This window comes from Triturus cristatus, chromosome 5_2, assembly GCF_964204655.1.
Source record: "Triturus cristatus chromosome 5_2, aTriCri1.1, whole genome shotgun sequence".
Classification (NCBI taxonomy): Eukaryota; Metazoa; Chordata; class Amphibia; order Caudata; family Salamandridae; genus Triturus; species Triturus cristatus.
In genome coordinates, this window is record NC_140588.1 from 974,849,227 (window position 1) to 974,875,586 (window position 26,360).

The 26,360-nt window shown below is 49.1% G+C and overlaps 1 protein-coding gene across 3 annotated transcripts in view; it reads left to right on the forward strand.

Moving 5' to 3' along the window:
• Positions 1–26,360, forward strand: part of LOC146829515 (UDP-N-acetylglucosamine transferase subunit ALG13-like) — a 1,246,203-nt gene that overhangs the window by 84,577 nt on the left and 1,135,266 nt on the right. For all 3 annotated transcript variants that reach the window (XM_085608211.1, XM_085608212.1, XM_085608213.1), the window contains exons 3-4: positions 1,373–1,423; positions 13,668–13,714. In XM_085608211.1, coding sequence (XP_085464337.1) covers positions 1,373–1,423; positions 13,668–13,714 — 98 coding nt within the window. The remainder of the gene's footprint in view (positions 1–1,372; positions 1,424–13,667; positions 13,715–26,360) is intronic.

Sequence of the window (26,360 nt, forward strand, 5' to 3'; positions counted from 1 at the left end):
ACTAGGGACCTCTAGGAGCAGCTTGTGGTACTGCACTGAGACACACAATGCTGGTTCCTGGCTCACTATGCAATCTTTTACAATGCACTACGTCTCAAATTACTGAAAGTATGAGCTATTGGCATTGCATTATTATTTTCAACTCCAATACCTCAAACTATCAGTAATGCGAGATATATAGCGTTGCAAATGCTTGTTTGACCTCTCTTCTAGCCTTCTGTATCCGGAAATGACTCTGACCTCAAGACATGAGAGGCATTGGGACTGGAGAAGAGGGATCTGTCCGATTTCCTTCTTAATAGGCCTACTCCAGACACAGCTGGTCCATAAACATCCCAAGTATTTCGTCAGTGAGGTTCATCTAACTTTGTCAACTTATATATCCCTCAGTCACTATCGGAGGCCCTTAGCAGGCTATCACACACACATATATGGTCATTTAGTATTCCATGACTTGCATTCAGAGACCCTGGGCTGCTGACCGTCACTGTTGCTTGTCCTTGTTGGTAAGACAGCCTTTGATGCAAACCCCTTTTACTACTGTATCATGAAAGTAGATATGTTTGTGGCAAGTATATTTGCATATTTGTCGTTGCGCTATGATTCCCACCCCGTCCTCCCTCGTGGTGGTCAAGTTTTTTGCACTGTTACTGTATTGTTTGCCGAGTAGTGCTCGGTTTTTCCGGTTTTGTTTTGCCCTGTTAAATTCATGTTGTGTACTTTTGTATTATGCAACTGTGTTGTGTTATCTAAATATCTTAGAGGTGCCAACAGATGCTGCTAACATTTCCAGCTTCAAGCTGCACTTCCAATAAATGTTCGAATAAAAACAACTGCTGCTCCAGCTGTTCAACTGCTTAAGACATCAGCCTCCTCAAAACTATGGCAGAGGCATGCCTTCAAATGGCCCTTCCAGATTGCACTTTGAGTCTGGCTGTGTCTAAAGGCAGACAAAGAGGGCCATACTAAATACACATACGGTTAACCTTTAGGCTCACAGGACCTTGAGAGACATTAAGCACGTGGTTATCATTGGTCAACTGGACAAACAATGGACAAACAACGCCACATGCTGCGCTTTCACTTTAATGGCGGCTGCGCCCCTTTCTTTAGATGCGGTTTGTCCAAAGTAAAGGGCACGCCAACATTAACGTGAAAACGCGGCATGAGCCTTTGCAATGCAATAAGTCTCAAATTTGCGAGACTTTAAGCTATTGTCATTTACAATGCCAATAGCTAAAACTCTCGTAAATGCGAGACCTGTTGCCTTGCAAATGCTTGTTACTTTTATCTCTTTTTAACCATAGTGCGCCCTATTTTGTAGCTAAGACTTTTCACAGTAAAGTTAAAGTGCACAATGTTTCTTTTGCAGCATGTGGAAGGACCCTTTGAGAAGTACCTGGAACGATTGGACGACCCTAAGGTAAACCACTATTGACGTGATCAGCTTTGCTTGGGTATGTGACTTGCATACTGGTGTGCAAGCGCAAACAGAATGACAAACACATCCACCAATATACTGACTTGGAAAGACTTAATAGTTTAAGTGCATATCACTCTTTCTGTTTGCAGGTTGTTAGCATAGCTGTGTGTGTCAGGCTTGAAGGTGCACTGGCATGAATTCTAATTTGTATGCTTTTTCAAGAAATGCCTTTTTGTTGGTTGCGACATCTAGACCTCAACGCTTTTATTTGGTTCTCACTGTATTTTGTGGTATAGTAGTCTTCAGTGTTTTTGCTGGTTTAGAGCAGATAAATATAATAATGAATGTAAATTATGAAAACAATTATGAATAGTATTGTCTGACAGTAGTATTTTACTAAGTTTATAGCTTTTGTTAAAACCGATATTAATATTTGATATTTTTTCTTTGTTGCTTAAAGGGGCATCTTGTATGCTGCAGCTCATTTCAACCAGGGTCTAAAGAAATATGATCACATCCCTTTGATCGTGATAGAACTCCATTGGCTCCCCTTGCCAGCCTGCACAAAGCCATCCCCACCAGCACCCCTACTTATTTTGTTAACAAGCGCACCATCTGATGGTACAGGGCACACGTGCAGTTAGGACACCATCCGACTGAAGACTAAGTGTAACAAGCATTTGCAATGCAATAGATCTCGCAATTGCATGATTTTTGAGCTATTGGCATTGTAAATGGCAATGCCTTTTATGATGAGGCTTTGCCATTTACAGTACCAATAGGTCAAAGTTTTGAAAAAGTAAAACCTATTATTTTACAGAGAGCACGGTGTTCCTGAAGCAGGCGCTTGCCATTAAATGTTTTTTTTAAAAAAGCTAATGGGCCACATTACCACACTTGCTGTTACGTGACACTCAGTCACCCACTGACAAATATGTCATATAAAGCCTTCTCCCCACCACAATAATAAGAAGCTCTATTCAGGCCTGGACTGGCCCATAAGCAGCAGCAAATGCTGCTCAGTGTGCACATTCACCCTCTGCCATTAAGAAGAAGCTGAGCCTGACCAGGATTGGATTGGCCTATTTGGATTATTGCCTCCACTATTGCTCACTGTTACTGCAGCAGATCCCAGGTATGTCCTACTGTACCAGTCACTTACCTATAGGGTTACCGCCAGTCTGCTGTTTTTACTAGCATTATCAGGATCAGTATTTTATTGTCCTGGCTCATACAAAAATTGTGAGATGCACCGAAAGTCGATATTTTTCCCCTCATCTGGGCATACATACTTTAAACAGTTAAAATAAGAAAACGTTGCAGTGTTCTGAAGCTGTGCAGTTAAAGATAACTGTCTCATAATGAAAGTAAATGAAGACAAAGTCCATTGTAAAATGTATAAACTTTATGAAGATATTTTTTGGAAATTTTGTCGAGCAAATGGGCATTATTTAGCAACCATACCAGTGAGTGGGAAACGCTGAAGGTGCCAGCAGGGGCACCGGAAGGGGCTCTCTCTGGGCACAGGGCAGTTGCAAGTCGACTAGCCGCAAGGCAGGCATCAGTCCAGTTTTTCCCAAGTTAGTGCCTCAGTGGTGCTGGATAGCTGCGACAGGGAGAGGTTCTCTTGACCGTGGGGCAGAGGAGTCAGAGTGCACAGCACAGACTGCTGAAAGCCTGCATGCAACGTTGGTGTCTGGTGCAGAGCTCAGTCCAGTCAGCCCAAGACAGGATACAGGCCTCTGGTCACAGCGTGAATGGACAGGTGTGCCTCGGCATCAGGCGGGCTGGCAGACAAACAGTTAGCATTTCCTGCTTTAGCCAGCCTTTGCCCACTGGCTTCTCCCTGGCAGTCAATCCGATTCAGAGCAAATGTGGATTGAAGGCTGCTCTGTCCCACGTGGGACCCGGCCCAACCAGGATGTGAGGCACCAACTACATTGATCATCAGACAGCTATCTAAGTAGATAAAAATTAAGAGTGAACAAACAGCAGACTTGCAGACTCCACAGCCGGGCATTGAAGGCTGAGGCACAAAACCTAGGTAACAGCCAGAGTGCATGTTATGGTAATCTTTATTTCAAATATGACTCGACTCAACCCTAAAGAAAATCATTCACCCCAAGCGATGCGCACTGACCAGGACTGACCGCAACTACCCCGCCCAGCAGCGCAGCCACCAGTGTGACACAGATGAGCTGCCTAATTAAGAGTCAACACACAGCCTACCCTATCAAAATCGTTCCCCTGAGCGGTCGGCCCCGGTCAGCGTGCCGCTATCTGCCCCCGTCACCACATTAGAGCTCACTAGAGCACAGCGCTCGCCAATAAAATCAAAGCATGGCGCTTGTAAAATCGGCTGCGCATTTATTTACATTTGAGCATTTCTAGGTGGAGCAGCAATCTTAAAACGAGGAAAGCCAACCAGTGGTAAGCAATGTGCGTCCTTGGTAATCCACAATACCCCTGCAACAGACAGACAGGAAGTTTGACCTATAAAAAATAGATATACTTCTGCTAGATCTGTTGGTGCTCAGCAGAATTAAGAGGAAACCAAGCTGCAAATTTTCAGTAATTTACATAGATGTTTGTGGCAGTCCTTTCAGGATATAAAAGTATATCTCCAACACAATGCCGGATGCACGTTCTAAATATACAACCTGCAGACCCCAGGAGAGATGCAAGCATGTTCATTGCCTCGCAAAAATATAACGTTGCTAAAGTTGCACTCCCCATTTATTTTTAAAAAGGTGTTTTTTTCTGCCATCTTCTTGCAGTTTGAGAGCACATGGTGGCGGCAGCCTAAGGTTTACCTCACTTTTATGGCAGCTCAGGGCCCCAATGCTCGATCCGCGCCACTACCCAAGGCCACCTAAGTGAGCAGCTGCGTGGCAGATCCCGGAGGCGGAGGGCTGTATTCCAACCTTGCCCACAGACTAGTCCTACCAGTGGCTTTTGCTCAAGTAAAGGTTCTGATAAAAGTCCCAAACATGTATGTAGGTTTCAGACCCTATTTTCTCCAGAACATAATATGCAATGTAGACTTCTGCATAGGGTAGTCCAGCTTTCAATTCAAGTGACTTCACCGGGATACAGCCAATGGAAACCGAGTGGTTTATTGCTAAAAAGCCGACTTGCGCATGTTGGTTGCATTCGCCCATACCTACATGTGCCACTGTGTGACGTAGCCATGTCTGCGCTCCTGTAAATGGAGGCCTCCCGCACGCCATAATGGACGGGGACCACTGATATATATTGAAAATAAACGTAATAATAAAAACAATCATTCCACCTCCTGGTTGGAACCCCCTTACGGTGCTCACACTGGGATTGCTGTTTGTTTGTTCGACCTGTCTTCTTGGGTAATGGGTAAGCCTGGACGATACATGCTCCGGGCACACCAATATTCACTGCCGCGAAAGTGAGTGATTTTTCGCCCTTTTGTTAACTGACAACCTACCTGCGAACTCGAGTTTCCTTCCTATGTCTCGGCAGGGGGGGTCACACCTTCTGTGTGATTCTTGGCCTGATGCCACCGTACTCTATTCTGTTCCTTGCAGGGTATTTATTATAGGAAGTAGAAGGCGAATGCTCTGCTCTTTGGCACCGGACCTCACCCAGAGAGCCCTCGCCTTCACTACAAGGACTGGCAAGTGAATAAGTCAATGGAGAAAGGGGTCAGTGGTTTTACACGCTTGCCCCTGACATCTTCCGTCAGTTTGTCAAGAAAGGTGAATAGAAAGGCAGTGTACACAGACACCTGCAGGAATAAACAGAAAAGATGGCAGCAGTTCTCCCTCACCCGCGGCCACTTTTGAGTGGACCTGGCTCGTGAAAATGTCACGGTACTGAGCGGGCTCCTGGGAGACGGTATGCCACGTGTGGTAACGTGTGGTAACGGAGCCATCCGGCCCGTTCGGATACGCACCTCACGCATCCACGCACCCGGAGGGCGGGCACGCCCGAAGGTATAAATAAACGGGCGCAAGACCGCTCGTGGTCTTTGGCCCACACTAGCCACGACCCTAGAAGAGCGTGTTTGACGGAGAGGCGCAGCAGGCATGACCACCCCCGGCACCAGTGGAGGAGGCGCCCAGCAACCGCCACCGCAGCGGGCCCCGCTACCTCCGTTTAGTGAGCTTTCGGACCCCTCCACGGCGGCAGTGCGATGGCGCTCATGGATCGGACGGTTGGAGCACTACTTTGTGGGGGTGCGAGAAACGGATGAAACAGTCAAGAGATCTCTCCTCATGTGCTACGGAGGCGAAGAGCTGTATGACCTCTTCGAGACCCTACCAGACAGAGGGAACGCCAACGACTATGCGGGTGCTATAAGGGCCCTAAATCGTCACTTTGACCCACAGACTAACCCCGACTTCGAGTGGTTTAAGCTCCGCCAGGCGCGACAAGAAGAAACGGAAACCATCGACAACTTCTATGCCCGCCTCCGCAAACTCTCGCTATCGTGAACGCTACCGGACCAGAGAGCAGAGATTCGGGCGCAGCTCATCCAGGGATGCTGGTCGGTCCCACTGCGGCGCCTCATCCTACGGCAGCCGGGCATCACCCTTGACGAGATCTTGATTCTAGGCCGGTCCCACGAGCTATCCAATGCACGTGCGGACGCGATGGAAGCGGCCCTCAACCGGCCGGCAGCGGCCCTGAAAGTGCCTGCGGTCAAAGAGGAGAGGGTGGATGTACTCCAGAGGCGAACGACCCATCAGCGTGGAGCCACGAGGTTCCCCCAGAGGAACGCCTGTGGTAACTGCGGCCTAGACCACCCACCAGGGGGAAGGTGCATCGCGAGAGGACAGACGTGTTTGAAGTGCGGACGGGTGAACCATTTCGCAAAGGTCTGTAGAGGCGGAAGAGGGCGAAGCAATGCCGGGGGCACGCGAGGTGCCGCGGCGAGTGTGCGTCAACTGACGTTGGAGGAGTCCCCCCACCCAGGGCGACATCACCCAGCTGGAGTTTGAGGGCGAGACGGAAGACGACGAGGTGTTCTTCGTCTCGTTTGTTGGCAGAGAAGGCACGAGGCGCAGGCCGCCGCCCATGTGCGACATCACGGTGGCCGGGTCTCCGGTGAGCGCTTTTATCGACACTGGGGCGTCAGTGAATGTGATGGATAGCTGCCAGTACGAGAGACTGTCGCCGCGACCACCCCTGCGACCCTCTAAGGCCCAAATATTCACATATGACAGCGACAAGCCACTGTCCCTGCGAGGAGTGATCGAAGTTGAAGTAGTTAGCGACGGGAGGAAACTGGCCACGACGTTCCACGTGGCGGAAGGAAAACGGGGCACCCTGCTTAGCTACCACACCGCCGAAGACCTGGCGGTGGTGTTCTTCGCGAACCAAGTGCACGACCTGCACGCCAGGGAGATGTTAAAAGACTTCCCCATGCTATTCCGCGGTCTTGGATGCCTGCGCGGGAAACAGTTCAAACTGCACGTGGACCCCACGGTCCAGCCCATGGCGCTCCGGCATCGGAGGATACCATTCCTCCTGCGACCACGAGTGGAGGAGGAGTTGAAGTTGGAGGACCTGGGGGTGATCGAAAAGGTGTCGGGCCCCACCCCGTGGGTGTCCCCCCTCGTCGTGGGACCCAAACCCAAGCAGCCAGGCGCCATCCGCTTGTGCGTCGACATGCGCCTCCCGAACAAGGCAGTGAAGCGCGAAAGACACCTCACGCCCACCATGGACGACATTGTGGCTGACCTCAACGGCGCCCAGTGGTTCACAAAACTGGATCTCAATACAGGTTACCATCAGCTAGAGCTCCACCCGGACAGCCGCAACATCACCACGTTCTCCACCCACATTGGCTTACGGCGGTACAAGAGGCTGAGTTTCGGGATCTCGTCAGCCGCGGAGGTGTTCCAGAATGCCGTACGTGAAACCCTCTCTGGACTCCAAGGAGTCATAAACCTGAGCGACGATATACTTGTGTTCTCGAAGACATTGGAAGAGCATCACAGGCATCTTCGAGACACACTACAGCGGCTGGCGGACAATGGCCTTACCCTGCACGAGGCCAAGTGCTCCTTCTACCAGGAGTCGGTCGAGTTCTTTGGCTACGTCTTCTCGAGGGAAGGGTTGAGAGTCGATCCGAAGAAGGCGGAAGCAATCCGAGCAGCCCCGAGGCCCACGTCTGCCACCGAGGTCCGGAGTTTTCTAGGGATGGCAACCTATTGTGGGCGGTTTATCCCCAATCTCGCGTCCTTGTCGGAGCCACTCCGCCTCCTCACGAAAAGCGGCCAGCCCTGGACCTGGGCAGCGAAGGAAGATCTAGCGTTCCAGGCGGTCAAGGACGCACTCATCGATGACAAGGTCATGTCGTACTTCAGACCACATCGACAAACAGAGGTGGTAGTGGATGCCAGCCCTGTCGGGCTGGGGGCAGTCCTGATGCAAGAGACGGAAGCGCGAGAGTGGGTCCCCACCGCATATGCCAGCAGGGCCCTGACTGCCACCGAAATGCGGTATGCGCAAATAGAGCGAGAGGCGCTGGCCATCAAGTGGGCCTGCCAGCATTTTCACCTCTACCTGTATGGCCACGACTTCCGGGTGGTCACTGACCACAAGCCCCTTGTCCCGCTCTTCGCGGGCACCGCACGACTGGGCCCGCCACGGATCGAGAGATGGGCAGTCCAGCTGCAAGCCTACCGGTTCGAGGTAGTCTTCCGCCCTGGGGCCAATAATCCTGCTGACTTCCTGTCAAGACACCCGGGCCCATCCCGGTCGGGTCCAGATCCTTCGGATGTGAGCTGCACGGAAGAGTTCGTCCGGATGGTGTCACAAGCGGCGTGCCCGGTGGCACTCACGCTGGAGGACATTGGCAAAGCCATGGAGATGGACGAATGCCTCATCAAGGTGAAGCAAACGCTAATAAACCGGAACTGGCGGAACTTCCTGGACTGGGTGCAAGCCCTCACCGAAGAGGAACGGACATTTCGGCAACAGGTGTGGAAAGCGCAGAGTGAGCTCAGCGAGGGGCCACAGGGAGTGATCCTGAGAGGCACCTCGCTCGTGATCCCGAGGAGTCTCCAAGGAGAGGTGGTTCGCCTGGCTCACCAAGGGCATCAAGGCGTCTCCAAGACCAAGGCGTCTCCAAGACCAAGGCCAGGTTACGGAGCAAGGTGTGGTTTCCTAGGATGGATGCCATGGTAGAGGAGGTCGTCCGCAACTGCCACTCGTGTAACATCACGGGGGGCGAGTCGGCACCGCATCCGGTGATCACGGAAGACCCGGGTCTAGAACCCTGGTCCAAGCTGTGCGTGGATTTCGGATCTTTCCCAGATGGGCGACACACATTGGTGGTAATGGACTCGCACTCCAAGTTCCCGGTGGTGGAGGTGGTGCCCTCCACAGCGTTCAACCAGGTGAAAGTAGCGTTTGACCGCACGTTCGCCATGATGGGTCTGCCCGAGGAAGTCCGGTCTGACAATGGGCCGCCCTTTCAGGGCAGAGAGTTCCAAGAATACCTGGCAGCCCGAGGAGTCCGGCACCGGAAGATCACCCCACAGTGGCCCCAGGCCAACGGAGAGGTGGAACGGTTCATGCGCACGATGAACCGGGCGCTGAAGATCGGAGTGGACCAAGGGGAAGATGCGGAGCAATGCCTTTCACAGTTCCTCAGCGCGTACCGCCGGACACCTCACTGTACCACTCGGTGCGCACCTGCTCACCTCCTGTTCCGGAAGGCCCCCAGAGATAACATCCCGGCGAGTCAGTCGTGGCAGCCTCGGCCGCTGGACCAAGGTGCGGCTCAGGCCAGGAGGCGGACCTCCAATGAGAACGCCAGTCGGGCTCGGAGGGCCCAGGCGAGGAGTCGCCAGGTGGGAGACAAGGTCATCATGAAGGACCGCTATCCAAACTGGAAGTATCGCACCCCGTTTGAATCGGAAGTGTGGGAGGTAGTCCAGGTGCAGGGCACCATGGTGTCGGTCCATAGAGGAACACGAGTAGTGACCAGAAACACATCCTGGTTTAAGCAAGTCACCACGGCCCCGCGAGAGACTGACCCACCGGAGGAGGAACTGGATGCAGGAGAAGGGTGTAGCTCTTCCGGAGGGCAAGGGAGCCCACAGTGGGGTGCGCCCCAACAGTCAGGCGCTGAAGTGCGAGAGGACGGGACGAACGGGTCCCCCGAAAGTGCAGGGGCACCCAGTGAAAGAGGAACCTGCGGGACCGGACGAGGGGAAGTCCCCCGGGGCCAGAAGTATGGTCTCCGGCCGAATCCGGCCCCAAATCAGAGACTGAGGGACTTTGCATGGTGTGCGCAAGAGAGCTGAACAGTTCCATAGCGGATGATCTCTCTATCTGAAAGATTGGAGGGATGTGGTAACGGAGCCATCCGGCCCGTTCGGATACGCACCTCACGCATCCACGCACCCGGAGGGCGGGCACGCCCGAAGGTATAAATAAACGGGCGCAAGACCGCTCGTGGTCTTTGGCCCACACTAGTACACCTGCCTACATTGTCTGTCTGTTTCCCGTGCCTAAGGTATCCCCAGGCCTAGTGACACTCCACACCACGGTTCAGCAAAGACGAGGGATTCTTCTCCCGGGGCTAAAGACAGACTGGAAAATGTTGAGCGAATTTATTTACGAATATTTAGATGCGTCAAACCTGTGGGAACAGTCGTAGATGATAAAATGTCAGTGGAAACCGCTGGGGTGTGGGGCAGGCTTTCGGGTGCCAGGCCAACAACGGAGCGGCTGGGGCTGGCTGTGACAAGATGGCGTCCCCTGGGAGTAAGGCGCCGTTTGCATGATAATCTTTCTGCAACGTCGGCAGCTGGCCTCCCGCCTGACCCCGGCTATGACTCTGCTGAGTGCTGCCCTGGTGTTTTCATTGCCACGTCTCCGGTGCCGGCCACGGAGCGGTGACCCTGTTCCCGCCAAGCATTCCTCCTGCAGAAAGGCGGGTCCAGCAGGCACGTCTGAGCGAGGGTTGGCAGCTCCAGGGCAGGTGCCACGAACGCACACTTTGATGTAAGACTTAAACACCTTCTGCTATTCCCCGACATAGTCATTTACATAGCTGTATTCATAAAACACTGCCACTGGGAAAAACCCAAGTCTGGGCATAACTGCAGCCCTTATACACAGCAGAGCAGCATGGAGCTAAGTGAGGCAATTCACACTCAGTAGCAATCTGATAAATACAGCTGACAGGCACAGCACATCGCTATCACTGCCACAGCTCCCACACTGGAGGGAGGGGGAGGAACAGCAGAGAGAGTGGGGTAGAGTAGAGTAGAGCAGAGTGGGGTAGAGCAGAAGCAGAGTGGGGTAGAGTAGAGCAGAAGCAGAGTGGGGTAGAGCAGAAGCAGAGTGGGGTAGAGCAGAGCAGAGTGGGGTAGAGTAGAGCAGAGTGGGGTAGAGTAGAGCAGAGTGGGGTAGAGTAGAGCAGAGTGGGGTAGAGTAGAGCAGAGTGGGGTAGAGTAGAGCAGAGTGGGGTAGAGTAGAGCAGAGTGGGGTAGAGTAGAGCAGAGTGGGGTAGAGTAGAGCAGAGTGGGGTAGAGTAGAGCAGAGTGGGGTAGAGTAGAGCAGAGTGGGGTAGAGTAGAGCAGAGTGGGGTAGAGTAGAGCAGAGTGGGGTAGAGTAGAGCAGAGTGGGGGGGCAGGGCAGAGTGGGGGGGCAGGGCAGAGTGGGGGGGGCAGAGCAGAGTGGGGGGGCAGAGCAGAGTGGGGGGGCAGAGCAGAGTGGGGGGGCAGAGCAGAGTGGGGGGGCAGAGCAGAGTGGGGGGGCAGAGCAGAGTGGGGGGGCAGAGCAGAGTGGGGGGGCAGAGCAGGGGAGGGGAGGGGAGAGGAGGGGAGAGGAGAGGAGAGTAGAGGAGAGTAGAGTGGGGTGGGGTAGAGTGGAGGCGCGTGATGGCCTGGAAAGCAGATGCCGTGCTGAACTCTCCCTAAACCTTCCCTTGACACGCCCCATCAGATAAGAGAAAAGCAATAAAATTGAAGCAAGCCGTAGACTGTGTCCCAAGGGTGTGCACAGAAATGCCACAGGGTGGTAACCAAAAACCCTGAAGAGCAATCGGAAGCCAGGGTTTTAAATAATTGACATTGCCTAATACAAAGCATGGTCGGGAGCAAAAGTCGTTCTCCTAAAATCCCTCTACCCCAATATGTCTCGCTACGCGAGCAACGCATGTGTGCTGCAACGCTAGGCGAGACCTAAACAAGACAAACCTTTTTCATCTATGTACCTAGGATCTGGAACAACATCCTTGTATCCATGAGAACTACCCCAACACTGCTCCAATTAAGGAAAGAGTTGAAGACTCCCTTCTTTAACAATCACTACATCACAATGCATTAACCGTCCTCAGTCTGCTTCCTCTCCTAAAACTCATTAACTTTAAGCTTGTCTTTGGCCATGTACAGCCCTCCTTTTGGCTAGGTTTGCATTATAGAAATACCATACACCTACATATTTAAAGTTAGCGTGTATCCTAGAAATGGTCGGCTTCCAAAAAAGGTCACTAGCATTCATTGAAGCTCAGGAAGAGGCAGTGGATTGGTGTGCTAGTGCAAATGGACTGGGTGTGCACTTTCATCCACGGGATCCTGAAGCTCTACCTCCTTACTAATAACTGAAAGCAGCCACCCAGGCAAACCCGCCATTACATTGTGGTTGTCTACTCCAAAGCCAAGAGCTTATTTAGAAAGTGACAAGCAGCAGACCTTGGCTGCTGGCTTGAATTCTTGTCCATACTTACCATAAGTGATACATGCCAATGACAATTCTCTGTTCTTTCCTTCATACATGTTAATCCACTCTTGCCAGAATACCATGGTGAGGCGTCTTCATGTGTCATGACTCACATCCTGCTGACTCGAAGCCATTTCAACACCTCTATAATTAATGAAATTTGATTGCTGGGTTCCTTTCTTCTTTTATCCTGACATGCGAATTGTTCAGCACAGTCAGCCTGTTGGTTGTTGGATACATTCACTGTGCTCCTTGTTCTTCAGTCTTGCCCTGATTATTGTCCCTTGTTGTTTACTAGTGTTAGTTAGTTCCATTATTCTGAATCTTTGTTCATGCGTTTTGGAAAAACTAGCATGGAAAGAGGCAGCATATTTGTCCCAGGAAGCCCCCAGCAATGACTCTAGAGGATGTTGTGTACATAAAGGAGGAGAGTCACACCCTTCAGGTTCACCTAGTCCTGGTTCACCTAATCCCAGGCTGTGCCGGTCACTAACCACATGCCTCTTGGCAATGAGATCTGTGAATGTCTTTACGCAAACAAACTTGTAAATGCTGGTTGAGAAAAGCGACACTAAGGGGCAAGGTTTCCAGTCCTGTCAGTGGCGAGTCTCTGGGAGAAAGTGGACACCATAAAATACCTCAATTGCTGTTGATGCTCTGCTCCTGCGAACACAATGATGCAGCTCCTTACCTTAGGGGATGTCTTTCACCGTACCTCACTGTTTAAGGTGGCAGCATGAACTGAGTTAAGTGTTTCTGCTCATCAGACGAGGTCTATTATCGCTTTATAGCGTGCCGTAGCGGGCTGTAGCAGCCTTTAAAGGCCTGTTCTAGCATTAAAGGCGAGATCCTTTAACACTGGAGCAGGGCTTTAATGCTGGTATAGCCCAGCTATGGAGGGCTATAACGCTATTAAAACATTCTGCCTCTAGGGGGTAAAATGTTCTAACAAATATAACAAACTGGCCTCACAGAGCCCGAGGTGGGGTGGGGGTGGATTGAAATTCCCTCGGACTCCGCAAGGCCTTTGTTCACAACAAGAGCTGTGAACGACAACATTGGAATGTAGGAGCTCTGGGCTTCTACCTGCCATTAGATGCCTGGAGCACTCCATTGTCTTCAGTGGAGATCCCAACATTTCAGTGGGCTAATATCTGTCATTGCCTACAATGCTTAGGTTAGCACTAGACTCCATGATAAAGTTGCATTCTTCGAGTCCTTGGCTTTGCCTTACTGATTATGGTCAGCTGTGTTAGACTATTCGGTGTACTGGAATCCAATCTGGACTAGAGCACATGCCATGCTTGGTTATGAAATTATGTTCCTGGCATGTTCACCTAGTGTACCTGCCAGCACTGAACAAACTGGAAACCGTAAACGTGCCTTAATGCCAGTCTCTAGCTTGAATCAAACACTCTAAGCAGAATAAATTATTGAGTTCAAGTTGAATGTGTTAGTTCTTTGACTTTCCTACCTTGGAAACTTGGCTGAAAAGAACCCTGATTGCGGTTTTCTTTCCTTTCAGGAAAGTGCTGGACAGCTGGAAATAAGTGCCCTTTCATTAATTTATGGGTAAGCTACTTCTGTCGGTACAGTCAATGCATGTATATACCTTTCAGATGAATAATACCTGGAGAGTTCAACCGTTGCCACAGTGGAAAATTCCTTTTATCATGTCCTGCTGTCTCTGATCTACTTGAGCTAGGTGGCAATCGCTTAAAACTGTTAAATGGGCCACGTTTCCCCATGATTTCAAATATGGGGACAGATATTAATAATTTGACAGATTTCTTCCTCTATCAATAACTTGCTTTCTCTTTCTGATAGTTCCCTTGCAGGCAAGGTGGAGAACTGACAAAATGATTTTGCTAAGGCCCTACACTAGTCATAACTTTTTTGATAAGTTATAAATGGATTACATTCTAGGGGATTTAGTCAGTATTTTTCTTGTGACTATTCTGGTCTCATCAAATTACCCCTCTTAAGTAGTAAAGTGATCAGCTGGACCTGGAGGAATATTTGAGATTTGTTCCTGAGTGAAACGTGGTGATGGTGACCAGCCTTACCAAAAAGCATGGTCTGATGTTTGAAAATGGTGATTTAAAGATGCCATTCATTTGTATGGTGCATAAAATGCATATTCAAAGTTTTACAGAGTTAAGGAAGTTAAAATTGACATTGGCACTCATGTTTCTTATTGTTACTTCTGATGTAGCGTAACATTTGTTTTTATTTGTAAGGGTGCATCCTAATCAAGAGTAGTACACATATATCCTTTTGCTGTAATAACATGAGATATTAAAATGTGAATTGAAATAATGTGAATTGTGGTATATTTAAGGACACTTCAATGTAAACCTGAAAAAATCAACGTAAAAACCAGATGTAACTAGCTGAAATCATAGCCTTGCATACTTTGTGTATCCCGCTCACAATTATTCATGCATTCGATATACTTATGTAATGGGTTAATTTAGATGTACACAGTAAAAGAGTATTTATTTTATATGCAATTTCGTAATGCCTATGTCCTATCTTTCGTATGTTATCTGAATTCTGTAGACCTGAAATGCATTTTCCCTGGAAGCTCTCGCATTGGATTTAATAGTTGAATTTCATTTCTCAAGTTTCAGTTGTAGGTGGACGGATCATCCTTGTTAGCTAGAATAATGTCTTTGTTTTTAGAGCTAGGCAAGGAGCGAAGGGAATATATTGAGCGTAGATACTGATAGTGGAGAACTGTTCTACTTTTGCATCGGAGAGAACCTGGAAATCAAGGTAATCTCACCAAGCCCGGGAGCATCTCTGCCCAACGGAAAAGTGCCTAAGAGGAGGTGGCCTGACTGAATGGTGTGACTCTCGAATGAGCCTGGGACACCACCTGTGCTATTAATGTTTCGTAGCTAGGGAAAGAGAACTAGGATCTCTGCCTTGCTGAGAGAAAGCGAACATCTTAGAACAAGCTCTGTCTTAGTAGTTTTTTGCTGCTTGACCCACACACACTGACACTAACTGATTCAGCCCCATAAAATGCTTATTTAGGGATGTTACGTTAGTGCTAGCGTAGGGACAGATTAATGGTATATTCCTTCGAACTTTCGATGCAGGGCAACTTGGATGTTTGTTCCCTTATCTTTTGCATCCTGATTCCCAGCCTAATTATTCTGTGCATGTTGCACTGCCTAAACTTCATTCGTAGATTAGGCTTTGTATTAATTTCAAAGTATTTCTACACTCATTTTGAGGTTTTTGTACGTCCAGTTATTTTTGGCTTCATAATAAATCAACTAACCTTATTTGGTAGTCTGTGATCCTTAAGAGTCATACTGGCACATGCATCAAGCTAGGATTTTGCGAGTTCTTAATTGCGAATATTAAGGATTCGCAATTAAGGACTCGCAAAATCCTATGCATGTAGGAATCGCTATAATAGCGATACCTACACATTCCTTATTTGCGACTCGCAAATAAGGAATAGCTTCCCATTCATTCCTATGGGCCTATAGGCCCATAGGAATGAATGGGAAATTGAACATGCAATTTCAGGGTGCAAGGGTGTCAAAAGGACATTCTGTTGCACCCCTGGAATTGACCTGTGCACATATGTTGCGCACAAGGGCATGTGTGTGCGCAACATGAAACTTTGAAAAATGCACAAAAGTGCTTTTTTCAAAGGTTTTGCAAATTACCATGAAGTTCAACTTCATCGTAATTTGCGCCCCCTTTTAGCAAAATCGCTAATTTTTTCACTTTAATACATTGCATTTAAGGAATCTCAATTTGGGATTCCTTAGTGCAATCTCAATTTGGGGTTACTTAAATGCAATCGCAATTTCAGGAATCGCAATTTAGAGATTACTTAAATTGCGATTTTTGCATTTGGGATGATGCATCCCAAATGCAAAAATACTGGTCACAAAGGGGCAGATTCTGAGAATTTGCCCGTTTGCGACCGGTTTTTCTTTTTATGCATGTGCCTGATAGTGTATTGAAATATATTGATCTACTAATTTCTCCCCATCCCCCACGCTTTCATGCTGAGATCAAGTACAATCGACTCAAGATTCTAGAGCGGATCTAGAACGTGGGAACTCTGCTCCTTCACTTCTAACCACAGGTTCTTCACCGTGACTGGATCAGCAGTTTTTTCAGCATAGCCAATTTACACAGGAAAGTGGCATTGTGTCAACTCCACTCCCACCTGTAAGTGATAACTGAAGCCATATACAGGAGCCACTTAACCGCGTTAACATCCATTCCTGCCTTTTCGGGCCTTTTGTATGCAGATCCTGCGCTAGGTCCAACTTTTTGTCAGTTTTAGTTTTATTCTTCAATTCTTTTCCAGTGTTCAAAGAAATGAATGTCCTCTCTTAGCTTATAGGGTGTAATCCTTATAAGGACTGACACAGATGCCTATGACTGGATCCCATCAGGTGTGTCTCTGGAGTTTGGGGTGAGGCCTCGAGTCGTGCAAGGAGTGTGCCCTGATGCAGCTGCGGTAGTTCTGGCACCCTGATGCCAACCTGTATGTTACTGAGCAAGTAAGGAAGTTTTGTAAAGGCTGCTCCCACTCAAAGTAAAGGAGATGGACCTGTTCCTGCTCTCAAGGACAGTCTCCTGACAGGTCTCAATCACATTGAAACTCTTTTGTTAAGACAAAGTAAAAAATAGAAGAAGTCTAGGCAGGCCTTTTGCCTGCCTCACCTCCATGAGTCTGAGAATCCATGGCGACATCGAGGTGCTCTAGGTTTTCGGTTCTGTTCCGGAGGAATTTTTCAACAATTTGGTACAGGGTGGCTAGGATGCGGCCAAGTAAGTCATTGGGACCTCCTTGGACTCAATAGATTGCTAATAGTGTGGTGCTCTGGCACCATTTGTGGATTAGATCCAGGGACTTCTCAGTTGATGTTCAGGCATCATTGATTTTATGCAAATTTGTAGAGTGCACTATCGCCCAGGAGCGTATCCTAGTGCTGGATCTGCTTTTTGACAGATCTGCCTTTTCTGCAAGAAGGGAGACTCCGCCCTTGAGTGCTTTAAAGAGATTAAAGCTTCTGTGTGCATCCTTGATCTTTCAACACCCACAAAGCCGTATTCTCAACAATTTTGCCCGTTAGAGGTTTTGCTTGGGGGTTTGTCTTTTGAATGTATCTGGCCCACCACCCAAACAACAGACACTCAGGATGCTAAGTACAGGGGGGTGGCGGATCTGGCATACAGTGTTCAGGCCAGCAGGGCAACGAACTTCCTGGTTGTTCACCTCTTTGGCAGCAGCCTCCAAGCTCCTTTAGTTTGTCCATAACTGCACATGACTGCCCCGTGGGAGGCAGGATCACTAATTTTCTCCATTGGTTGCAAGCCATAACATCCGTCAGGTGGGCCCTGCATATATACCAATGGCACTATGCCCTGCATGCCTTTCTACCCCGGTACGCCCATTTGTACATTTTGCGGCAGGAAGTTCAGACTCTTTTGAAGAAATGAGCAATAGAGGGCCTCAGCCCCAGAGATTAGAATTGCATGTTATTCTTGTATTTCTTAGAGCTGTAAATGGGCAGACGCCACTGCCCTATTTCATCACTTTGATAGCCTCAATTTCTTCCTGCAGAATAACTCATTCAAGATGCTAATGCAGGTTTATGTTCTATCTGCTCTGGATTCAGGACATTCGATGATGGTGTTGGACCTTCATAATGTCTATTTCCACACTTCCCCATCCTGCAGGCCCACAGGTGCTACATGCAGTTGAAGGTAAGCCACAACCATTTTCAGTTTTCTGTGCTCCCTTTTGTTCTCGGCAGTGCCCACTGGATATTCACTTTGGAGGTAAGGGGTACCAGTCTCCCCTCTGCATTGAAGATTGCCCGTTAAAGGTGGTCTCGCCACAGTAATTCGCGGACCACTTCCAGAATATGATGAACATCCTTACCTCGATGGAGTTCAGTATCCACATGCCAAAGCGACACATGACTCCTTCCCAGAGGCTCCCTTTCATTGGAGAAATCATGGATACAGTGCAAATTTGGGACTTCTCTGGAGCTACGAGTCAAGGATGTTGCAGGGATTCTGCACAAACTCAGAACTATGCGCTGGATTATGGGGCCTTAGTGTATAGGGACTGGGTCTTCCTACCACCTTAGTACCCACTAACACAGGACCGACTAGCTATAATGTCTCACTTGCTCTCCTACTTGCTCACAGAGAAACAAATGATTAGACACCCCAGAACAAAACACTCCCAGATCTCTCAGGAATCACAGTAACAAGACACACCCTTTCACTCACACTCTGGTACTTTTCCACAATAAGATCTGACAGACACAGAATAGTTTAAAATATGTTCGAGGCATACGAGCTGCAGATTACACACTTTTGCATAGATCGCCATCTGGTGTTGGGCCCGGATGTTTGCAGTTTGTTTTTTGCTCTTGGAAAGTCTTTGGAAGTCACGAGGTCGGTGACTCTTCCTTTGGATCGTATTGCGCATGGGCTTCGGCTCCATCCTCAGATTTTTTTTTTTTTTTTTTTTCCGCCATCGTGCTCGGATGTAATCTTCGCGCTCCGATTCCGAATAGCTTCCAGTTCGACGATCCACGCGCAATCCTCACCCCAATCGCTGTAAGTTTCGATGACGATCTCTTCAATCAACGCGCCTTCTCATCGACACAAACCTTCGGTTCCAGTCGTAGACTGCGGCCTCCGGTCCCGGCTCATGGAAAGAACTCCATTTAAAAAGTGCCCTCGATGTGGGTCCAAATTTCACCACACCGATCTTCATGAGGTATGCAACCTCTGCCTCTCCCCTGAACACGAGGCTCGAGAATGTCCGGCCTGTAAGTCTTTCTGATCCAAAAAGACTATTCGGGACCGAAGAGCCAGAAGGAACATGGCACATTCCTCGACGTCCATTCCAGTAGATCTTCGGAGACTACCTCGACGATCCGGAACCTCATCGCACCGAAGAGGACCTCGTCGGCGCTTCCGAGGCCGACGAGTCAGATGTAGAAGACATCACTCCGGCGCAGAGGGTCGCGAGTACTAATACACCAACACCCAAAAAGGCTTCGGTCACGCCTTCGCCTCCGGGCCTAGGCAAGACCAGAGACACTGCTTCACACACCCCACCTTCGGGCCGGTGAAGAAGCCAACTAAGCCTTCCGGCGGCTCGGGCTCGAGCCAGCCTGCCAGTGGTGCCGAGAAACACTTTGGCACCGAAAAAGAAACCGGCCTCCACCGCGACACCGAGCTCCGCACCGAAGCCCTCGGGGTCCAAACCCAGCTCTTCGGCACCGACACCATCTTCGGTGCCGACCAAACCACACAAGGCCACTGACACTTCCAAGCCGAAGCCCATCTCTGCGCCGACCAAGAGACCGGAGGGTCCCAAGCCGGGTTGTAAATATCAAACCGACATGGAGAAACCTAAAAAGTAATTGGCCCCGACGCCTTCGGCGCCGACGGACCAAATTACCTCACCAGAGCTATTTACACCGGATCCCTTGCAAAAAACTCTCACCAAGGATCCAAAAACTGGACATTTGACACTCTCTACTAAAAAGAGACATTTGGAGAAGCCTGTTCCGCCTCCACCTCCAAAGAGGAAGGACTCTGCTAGCTCTCGGTTCAGAATACCTTCCCCTCCACCTCCTCCTCCTTCTCCACCTCCACCCCCTCCGCCCTCTCCACCCCACCTCATCATTCTCCTACTCCGTCTCCAGACGATGATTATCAGGGGGACCCATATGATGATACAGGGGATGTGCCACAGGACCCCACCCCTACAGGATCTCCAGATCCATGGGACGATTACAATAAACCAGATATCCCCAACGTCCCACAAGACAATATTTACTCTACTAGACCATCTCCACCAGAAGATTCATTAGGGTTCAACCATCTTCTGCAAAGGGCAGCACATTATCACGGGGTGGACATGCATAATGACCCTGTGGAGGAAGATTTCCTCCTAGACACATTTGATACTTCACATAGGTCCACCTCCATACTGCCCATGCTCAAAGGGGTGGTAAAGCATGCAGCAGAAGTTTTTTAAAGACCCAGTTAGAGCCAGGGTCCTTAACCCACGTATTGAAAAGAAATACAAACCTCTTACATCAGAGGACCAGCACCACTAGATTCCTTAGTGGTATCTACGGCACAGACTCCAAAATTTCCTTCATGTCTGGGAGACCATCACCTCAGACAAATGGGTGACCCAAATAATTCGGTCAGGCTACTGCCTGGAACTAACATCTGTCCCCCCTCCCCACCCGCAAACATTCCACCCAGGCAACGCCCAATGTCACAAGAACATTCAACATTACTAAAGCAGGAGGTAATCTCCCTCCTACAAACACAGGCAATAGAACACGTTCCTGTCAATCAACAAAATATGGGGGTCTACTCCCTATATTTTCTAATACCAAAAAGAGACTAGACTCTACGACCTATTCTAGATCTCCGGCCCCTAAACACATATATACACTCAGACCATTTTCACATGGTAACGCTTCAGCAGGTACTTCCATTCCTCTCCCAGAACGACTTTCTCACCACACTGGACTTGAAAGACGCATACTTCCACATTCCAGTACACCATGCTCACAAAGTACCTCAGATTTGTAGTGGACGGACAACACTACCAATTCAAAGTGCTCCCGTTCGGAGTCACAACAGCACCACGGGTATTCACCAAGTGCCTAGCGGTGGTGGCAGCACACCTGAGAAGACGGCACATTCACGTCTTCCCATACTTGGACGATTGGCTGATAAAAGCCACTACATACAATCCGTGTGTACACCACACCACACCGCCACCACAATCCAACTACTTCACCAACTAGGCTTCACGGTGAACCACCAAGTCCCACCTACAACCATCCCACATAAAACAATACCTCGGTGCCACCATAGACACCTCAAAAGCAATAGCCTACCCCAATCCAGCCAGGATTTCAAGCATTCAGGCTTTGCAACAAAAAATCATACCTCAACACTCCCTTCCAGCAGGAGTGTTCATGCAACTAATAGGGATGATGGCCCCTTGCATTTTCACAGTGCCCCACGCAAGACTCCAGATGCGTCCTCTCCAAGAGTGCTTAGCCTGCCAATGGAACCAGGCCCACGGTCAAATGACCGATCTGGTGTTGGTAGATGGTCGCACCCATCGCTCTCTGCAGTGGTGGAACACCACAAACCCTTCCAAAGGTCGACCGTTCCTGGACCCGGTTCCCCAAATAATACTAACAACGGACGCATCGCTCTCCGGCTGGGGAGCGCACCTATTACACTTCACCGTGCAGGGCACTTGGACGCCTCAACAAAAGTTACTCCATATCAACCATCTGGAGTTACTAGCAATCTTTTTAGCCCTGAAATCTTTTCAAACACAGATTTCAGGCAAGGCAGTCCTCATTCGCACAGACAACATGACGGCCATGTATTGTATGCAAAAGCAAGGCGGCACACACTCTCCACAGCTCTCTCAATTAGCACAGAGCATATGGAGATGGGCAATTCCCCACAAAATCTCTCTCCTAGCTCAACATGTCCCAGGAGTCCAAAACACCGTGGCAGATCTGCTCAGCAGACAGACACAACAGATCCACGAGTGGGAATTTCACCCACAGGTTCTTCATCCGTTCTTTCAAATGTAGGGGCATCCGCAGATAGACCTCTTCGCCACTCACAAGAATACAAAATGCCCAAGCTTCGACGCCAGATACCCACACTCATTGTCCAAAGGAAATGCGATATGGATGAACTGGTCCAGCAAATTTGCGTACGCTTTTCCGCCTCTCCCACTCATTCCATTAGTGGTGCGCAAACTACAACAGCACTCCCTCACACTAATCCTAGTAGCTCCAACGTGGGCCAGACAACCGTGGTACACCACGCTGCTGGAACTCTGTAGTACCACACCAAAAACTAAACCTCTCACCATGCCTCCTAACCCAGAACCATGGAGAGATCAGGCACCCGGACCCAGCTCAGCTCAACCTTGTGATCTGGCTCCTGAAATCCTAGAATTTGGGTACCTAAATCTTCCCCCTGACTGCATGAACGTCATCAGAGAAGCTAGACTCCCTACCACTAGAGCCTGCTACGCTGCCAAGTGGGAAAGATTTGTTGTTTATTGCCATAACACCATCAATCCCCTGGACGTGTTAGGCTATTTACTCCACCTACAAAGGTGTAATCTAGCCTATACGTCCATTCGACTACACCTCGCAGCAATTGCAGCTTACTTACTAAACAGGCAACATCTATCACTTTTCAGAGTACCTGCCATTAAAGCCTTCATGGAAGGCCTGAAAAGAATAATTCCCCCCCAGAGTTCCACCCTCACCTGTGTTAAACTTAAATATCGCTCTCACAAGACTTATGGGGCCTCCCTTCGAACCCTTGCATAAATGCGAACTACAATTCCTAACATGGAAAACAGCTTTCCTTGTAGCCATCACTTCCCTTAGAAGGGTCAGTTAGATACTAGCACTTGCCATACAAGAACCTTTTCTTCAAATGCACCATAACAAGGTTGTTCTCCGTACCAACCCAAAATTCCTACCTAAAGTCATTTCCCCTTATCACCTAAACCAATCTGTAGAACTACCAGTATTTTTCTCGCAACCTCAGACCGTTGCAGAAAGGGCTCTGCACACGCTAGATGTCAAAAGAGCCTTACTTTACTATATACAAAGAACACAACCTTTCAGAAAGACCAAACAACCGATCGTGGAAGGAGTTGGACATTGATTTTATTGATGAGCTTTTAAACGGAGGGGTCTATCCAAGGCAGAGCAGCGGAGGAGTCGCCTGAAATCCTTGCTGGAGGCTGTTACCTGAGGAAGTGAGTGTAAAGCGGGACTGCGAGGACCAGCAGCCCCGTGCCTGAACACAGCTGTGTCCTCTTCCCGTACTCCCGCCCTCCCGCCCTGACGCTATAACACTCCTCACGGCCCCCGCTTCGCGGGTGCCGTTCGTGGAAGGAGTTGGACATTGATTTTATTGATGAGCTTTTAAACGGAGGGGTCTATCCAAGGCAGAGCAGCGGAGGAGTCGCCTGAAATCCTTGCTGGAGGCTGTTACCTGAGGAAGTGAGTGTAAAGCGGGACTGCGAGGACCAGCAGCCCCGTGCCTGAACACAGCTGTGTCCTCTTCCCGTACTCCCGCCCTCCCGCCCTGACGCTATAACACTCCTCACGGCCCCCGCCTCGCGAAGCCCGGGCCAAGGGCGGGCCCGTCTGAGCCCGTCCGAGAACGCCAGAGAACGGAACGGGACCCCTCTCTAACACCTGCTGCTTGTAACTTTGGGAGCCTGGTAAGTGCATGCCTATATCAGCTCCTTTGTAACTTAGAGAGATTTTTGTTTTAAAACGTGGTGACCGGATGACAAAAATGGATAAAACGCAGAAAAGGGATGGTCCTATCTTGCAATCGTCTGGGGGTGCCCTAATGGGAACATTGGATAATTTCTTGGTGAGAGTGCAGACAGTCCTTGCTAAGGATATCGAACTAACGGAGAAAAGACTTTCATTAGACATTCTCTGCGACAAGAGGTCTTCTTTGGGGAGTATGGTCAATTCAAAATCACCTCCCTGTGGTCAGCCCGTAAGGTTGGATTCTTCGAGCCCAGTATCGCCCGTGTTGGAAGAACAAACCAACGAGCCAATGATATGCCTTACGTCTTTCATTGAAATACCGGACGATAATGTTGATAATGCTAATATGGGTAATGGGGTCTCCATTTCAGAACCTTTGCTAGGTGTAAAAACTCGCTCAACCAGCAACCTAAATGCGGCTTCCGGCAAGCAACAACCAGCCACCACCCTGAAAAAAAACTGTAGGGTTAACCAAAAGAAAGCCGCTGGGAAGATCATTAATACCAAGGCTGGTCAATCCCTAGCCCCAGCTCCACCGAAGGCTTTTGCCGCACACCCCAAACCCCAAACAACTGATGTAAGGTCACATCCATCACCATTGTTGGGGATGGCGGATGTGGAAGTAACTGACACTGTACCTTTTTGGGCTAAAATTGAAAGTATTTTTAAGAAATTATGTGATCCCATCTACGAAAGACTAGGCTCTATTGAGAGTAGACTTGTGTGTATGGAACTCTCACTCGCATCGGGGAATTCTCGGGGTGGCAAACAACACCAGAGCTCGTCAAAACAGCATTCTGGTACAACAGGCCAACGGATTGTGACCAAATCTACAGTCAGTAATTTGACTAAGTCCATACTAGATAATCGGCCTATCCCCCATGAGCCTGACCAGACCCCAGCAGTGGACATTAGGATAGCAGACGAACATCTCTCCCCACACCCGATATCAGCCAGCCCTAGGGATAGTAGAGAAGTAACCGGCAGGCAGTTTCCAACCATTCAGTCCGGAGCACAGGCCTCTTCAGGCCTAATTGATTTACACCTACCCCCTGAAGCTGCCCCCTATGTGGTGATTTTAACTGGGGTTCCCAGCCTGGCGAAGGGGGCAAGGGAATCCTATTGGGATTTGAAGAACAAATGCACTCATTGGCTTAATGCCAAACGACCTCTGCCGGCCCAGATGAGTGCTGAGATCTTATATGCCAGGCGTGTAAACTGGGTGGGCAGAAATACAAAATCATCTAAGGGGGATTGTGTGGTTGTTAACTTTAGGGATAGGCGGTGTGTGGAATATATTTGTTCCTGGCCCCAAAACGTTTCCGCTTCTTCCTCTGGGATAAGCACAATGCCTCTGTCTTACTTTTATGTATTCAAGCCACAGTTTACAGGTGGGAATACATGCAGGGGCCCCTTGACTAACGGAACCTTTTTTGAGGATATAAGATCGATTAATAGATTCGATGTACTCTCTGGGTTAGCGGACTGTGACTGACTGTTTAATGGTAGTATACACTCTAACGTTGCCATACCATGTGTATCCTTACTATCACCAGGCACATGTGGTAAAACAAATGTGCTTTTAATGCCAGATGAGGGTACGTGTGATAGCGATCCGCCTAATGATAGTGATGTTAATACATCCCTTGTACAAGTAAACATGATTGTGACTAGTGTACAAGGCATGCATGTTGAATGTCAGAAGGAAATCTTAGGCATTAACTCCAGGCCTTGTCATGGTCAAGCTATAGTCCCTTCTCCTATACCAATCACAGGGAGAATGGAAGGGGGATCCAATTCTGCAAGCCACGTATTGTTTTTATCTTGGAACGTGGCAGGTATAAACTCTAAGCTAGCATCTCCCCTTTGGGTGGATTTTATCAGTAAGCATGACATCTGTCTTTTTCAAGAGACATGGTCAGTGGATCCGGTGTTCATGCTGGGATATTTGAACTATTTTGCTCCGGCGGTGAAAATGCCCAGGGGACGGGCATTTGGAGGCCTGATCATCTGGGTTAAAAAGAATTTGGAATGTAAATTTCAAATTATCCAAACACAGAACCCCGATATATTGGGAATTAGGCTGACCAGTCCGCAAAACCTTAAAATTGACATTTTCAATGTATATGCAAGGGGCTTACCAGGTGGGAAAAAATCTGAGGTGATATCTGCATTAAACACCATTGTAGAATCTAGCCCCTTTGATGTGCTCCCACTTATCGCTGGAGACTTTAACACGACCTTCGAGCCACTTGGGTCTCAAGACATGCTCCTGACAGAGGAAGAGGATGCAAAATGGGGTGTCCCACAGCTTGAGGCGAAGACTGTCAGCAAATGGACTGAGGCGGCCCTGTACCTGAAAGGGTTCTGCCTGGGTAACCAGCTGAGGGCAGCCAATGGCAGAACCAAATCAGATAGGATGTGTAATAAAACGTATAGCAATGGCACAAGGGCAAGCAATATAGATTACCTCTTAGTCCATTTGAGGATGTGGCATATGTTAGTGGATATGGTGGTTGAGACACGGATCGAAAGCGATCATAATCCCCTAATAGCTGCGTTTGATTTGAGAATGGGTGCTAGCAAAGATCAAATACCCGATAAGAATGGTCCAGCGGTAGTTCTATCAAATAACGAACGCCACCTTAAATGGCGCTACGTAGTAGAACACCCAGACCTGTTGGATAGTATAGAGTCCCACGTAGAAGAGGCACTGTCGTTAATTACGGCAGTAGGTAATTTAGGACAACTCCGAGAAACATTTGAGGAAATCCATGGGAAGTTAGTTGGAAAACTAAAATCTTGTTTTTGCAAACCCCCCGTAGTGCTGAAAGCCC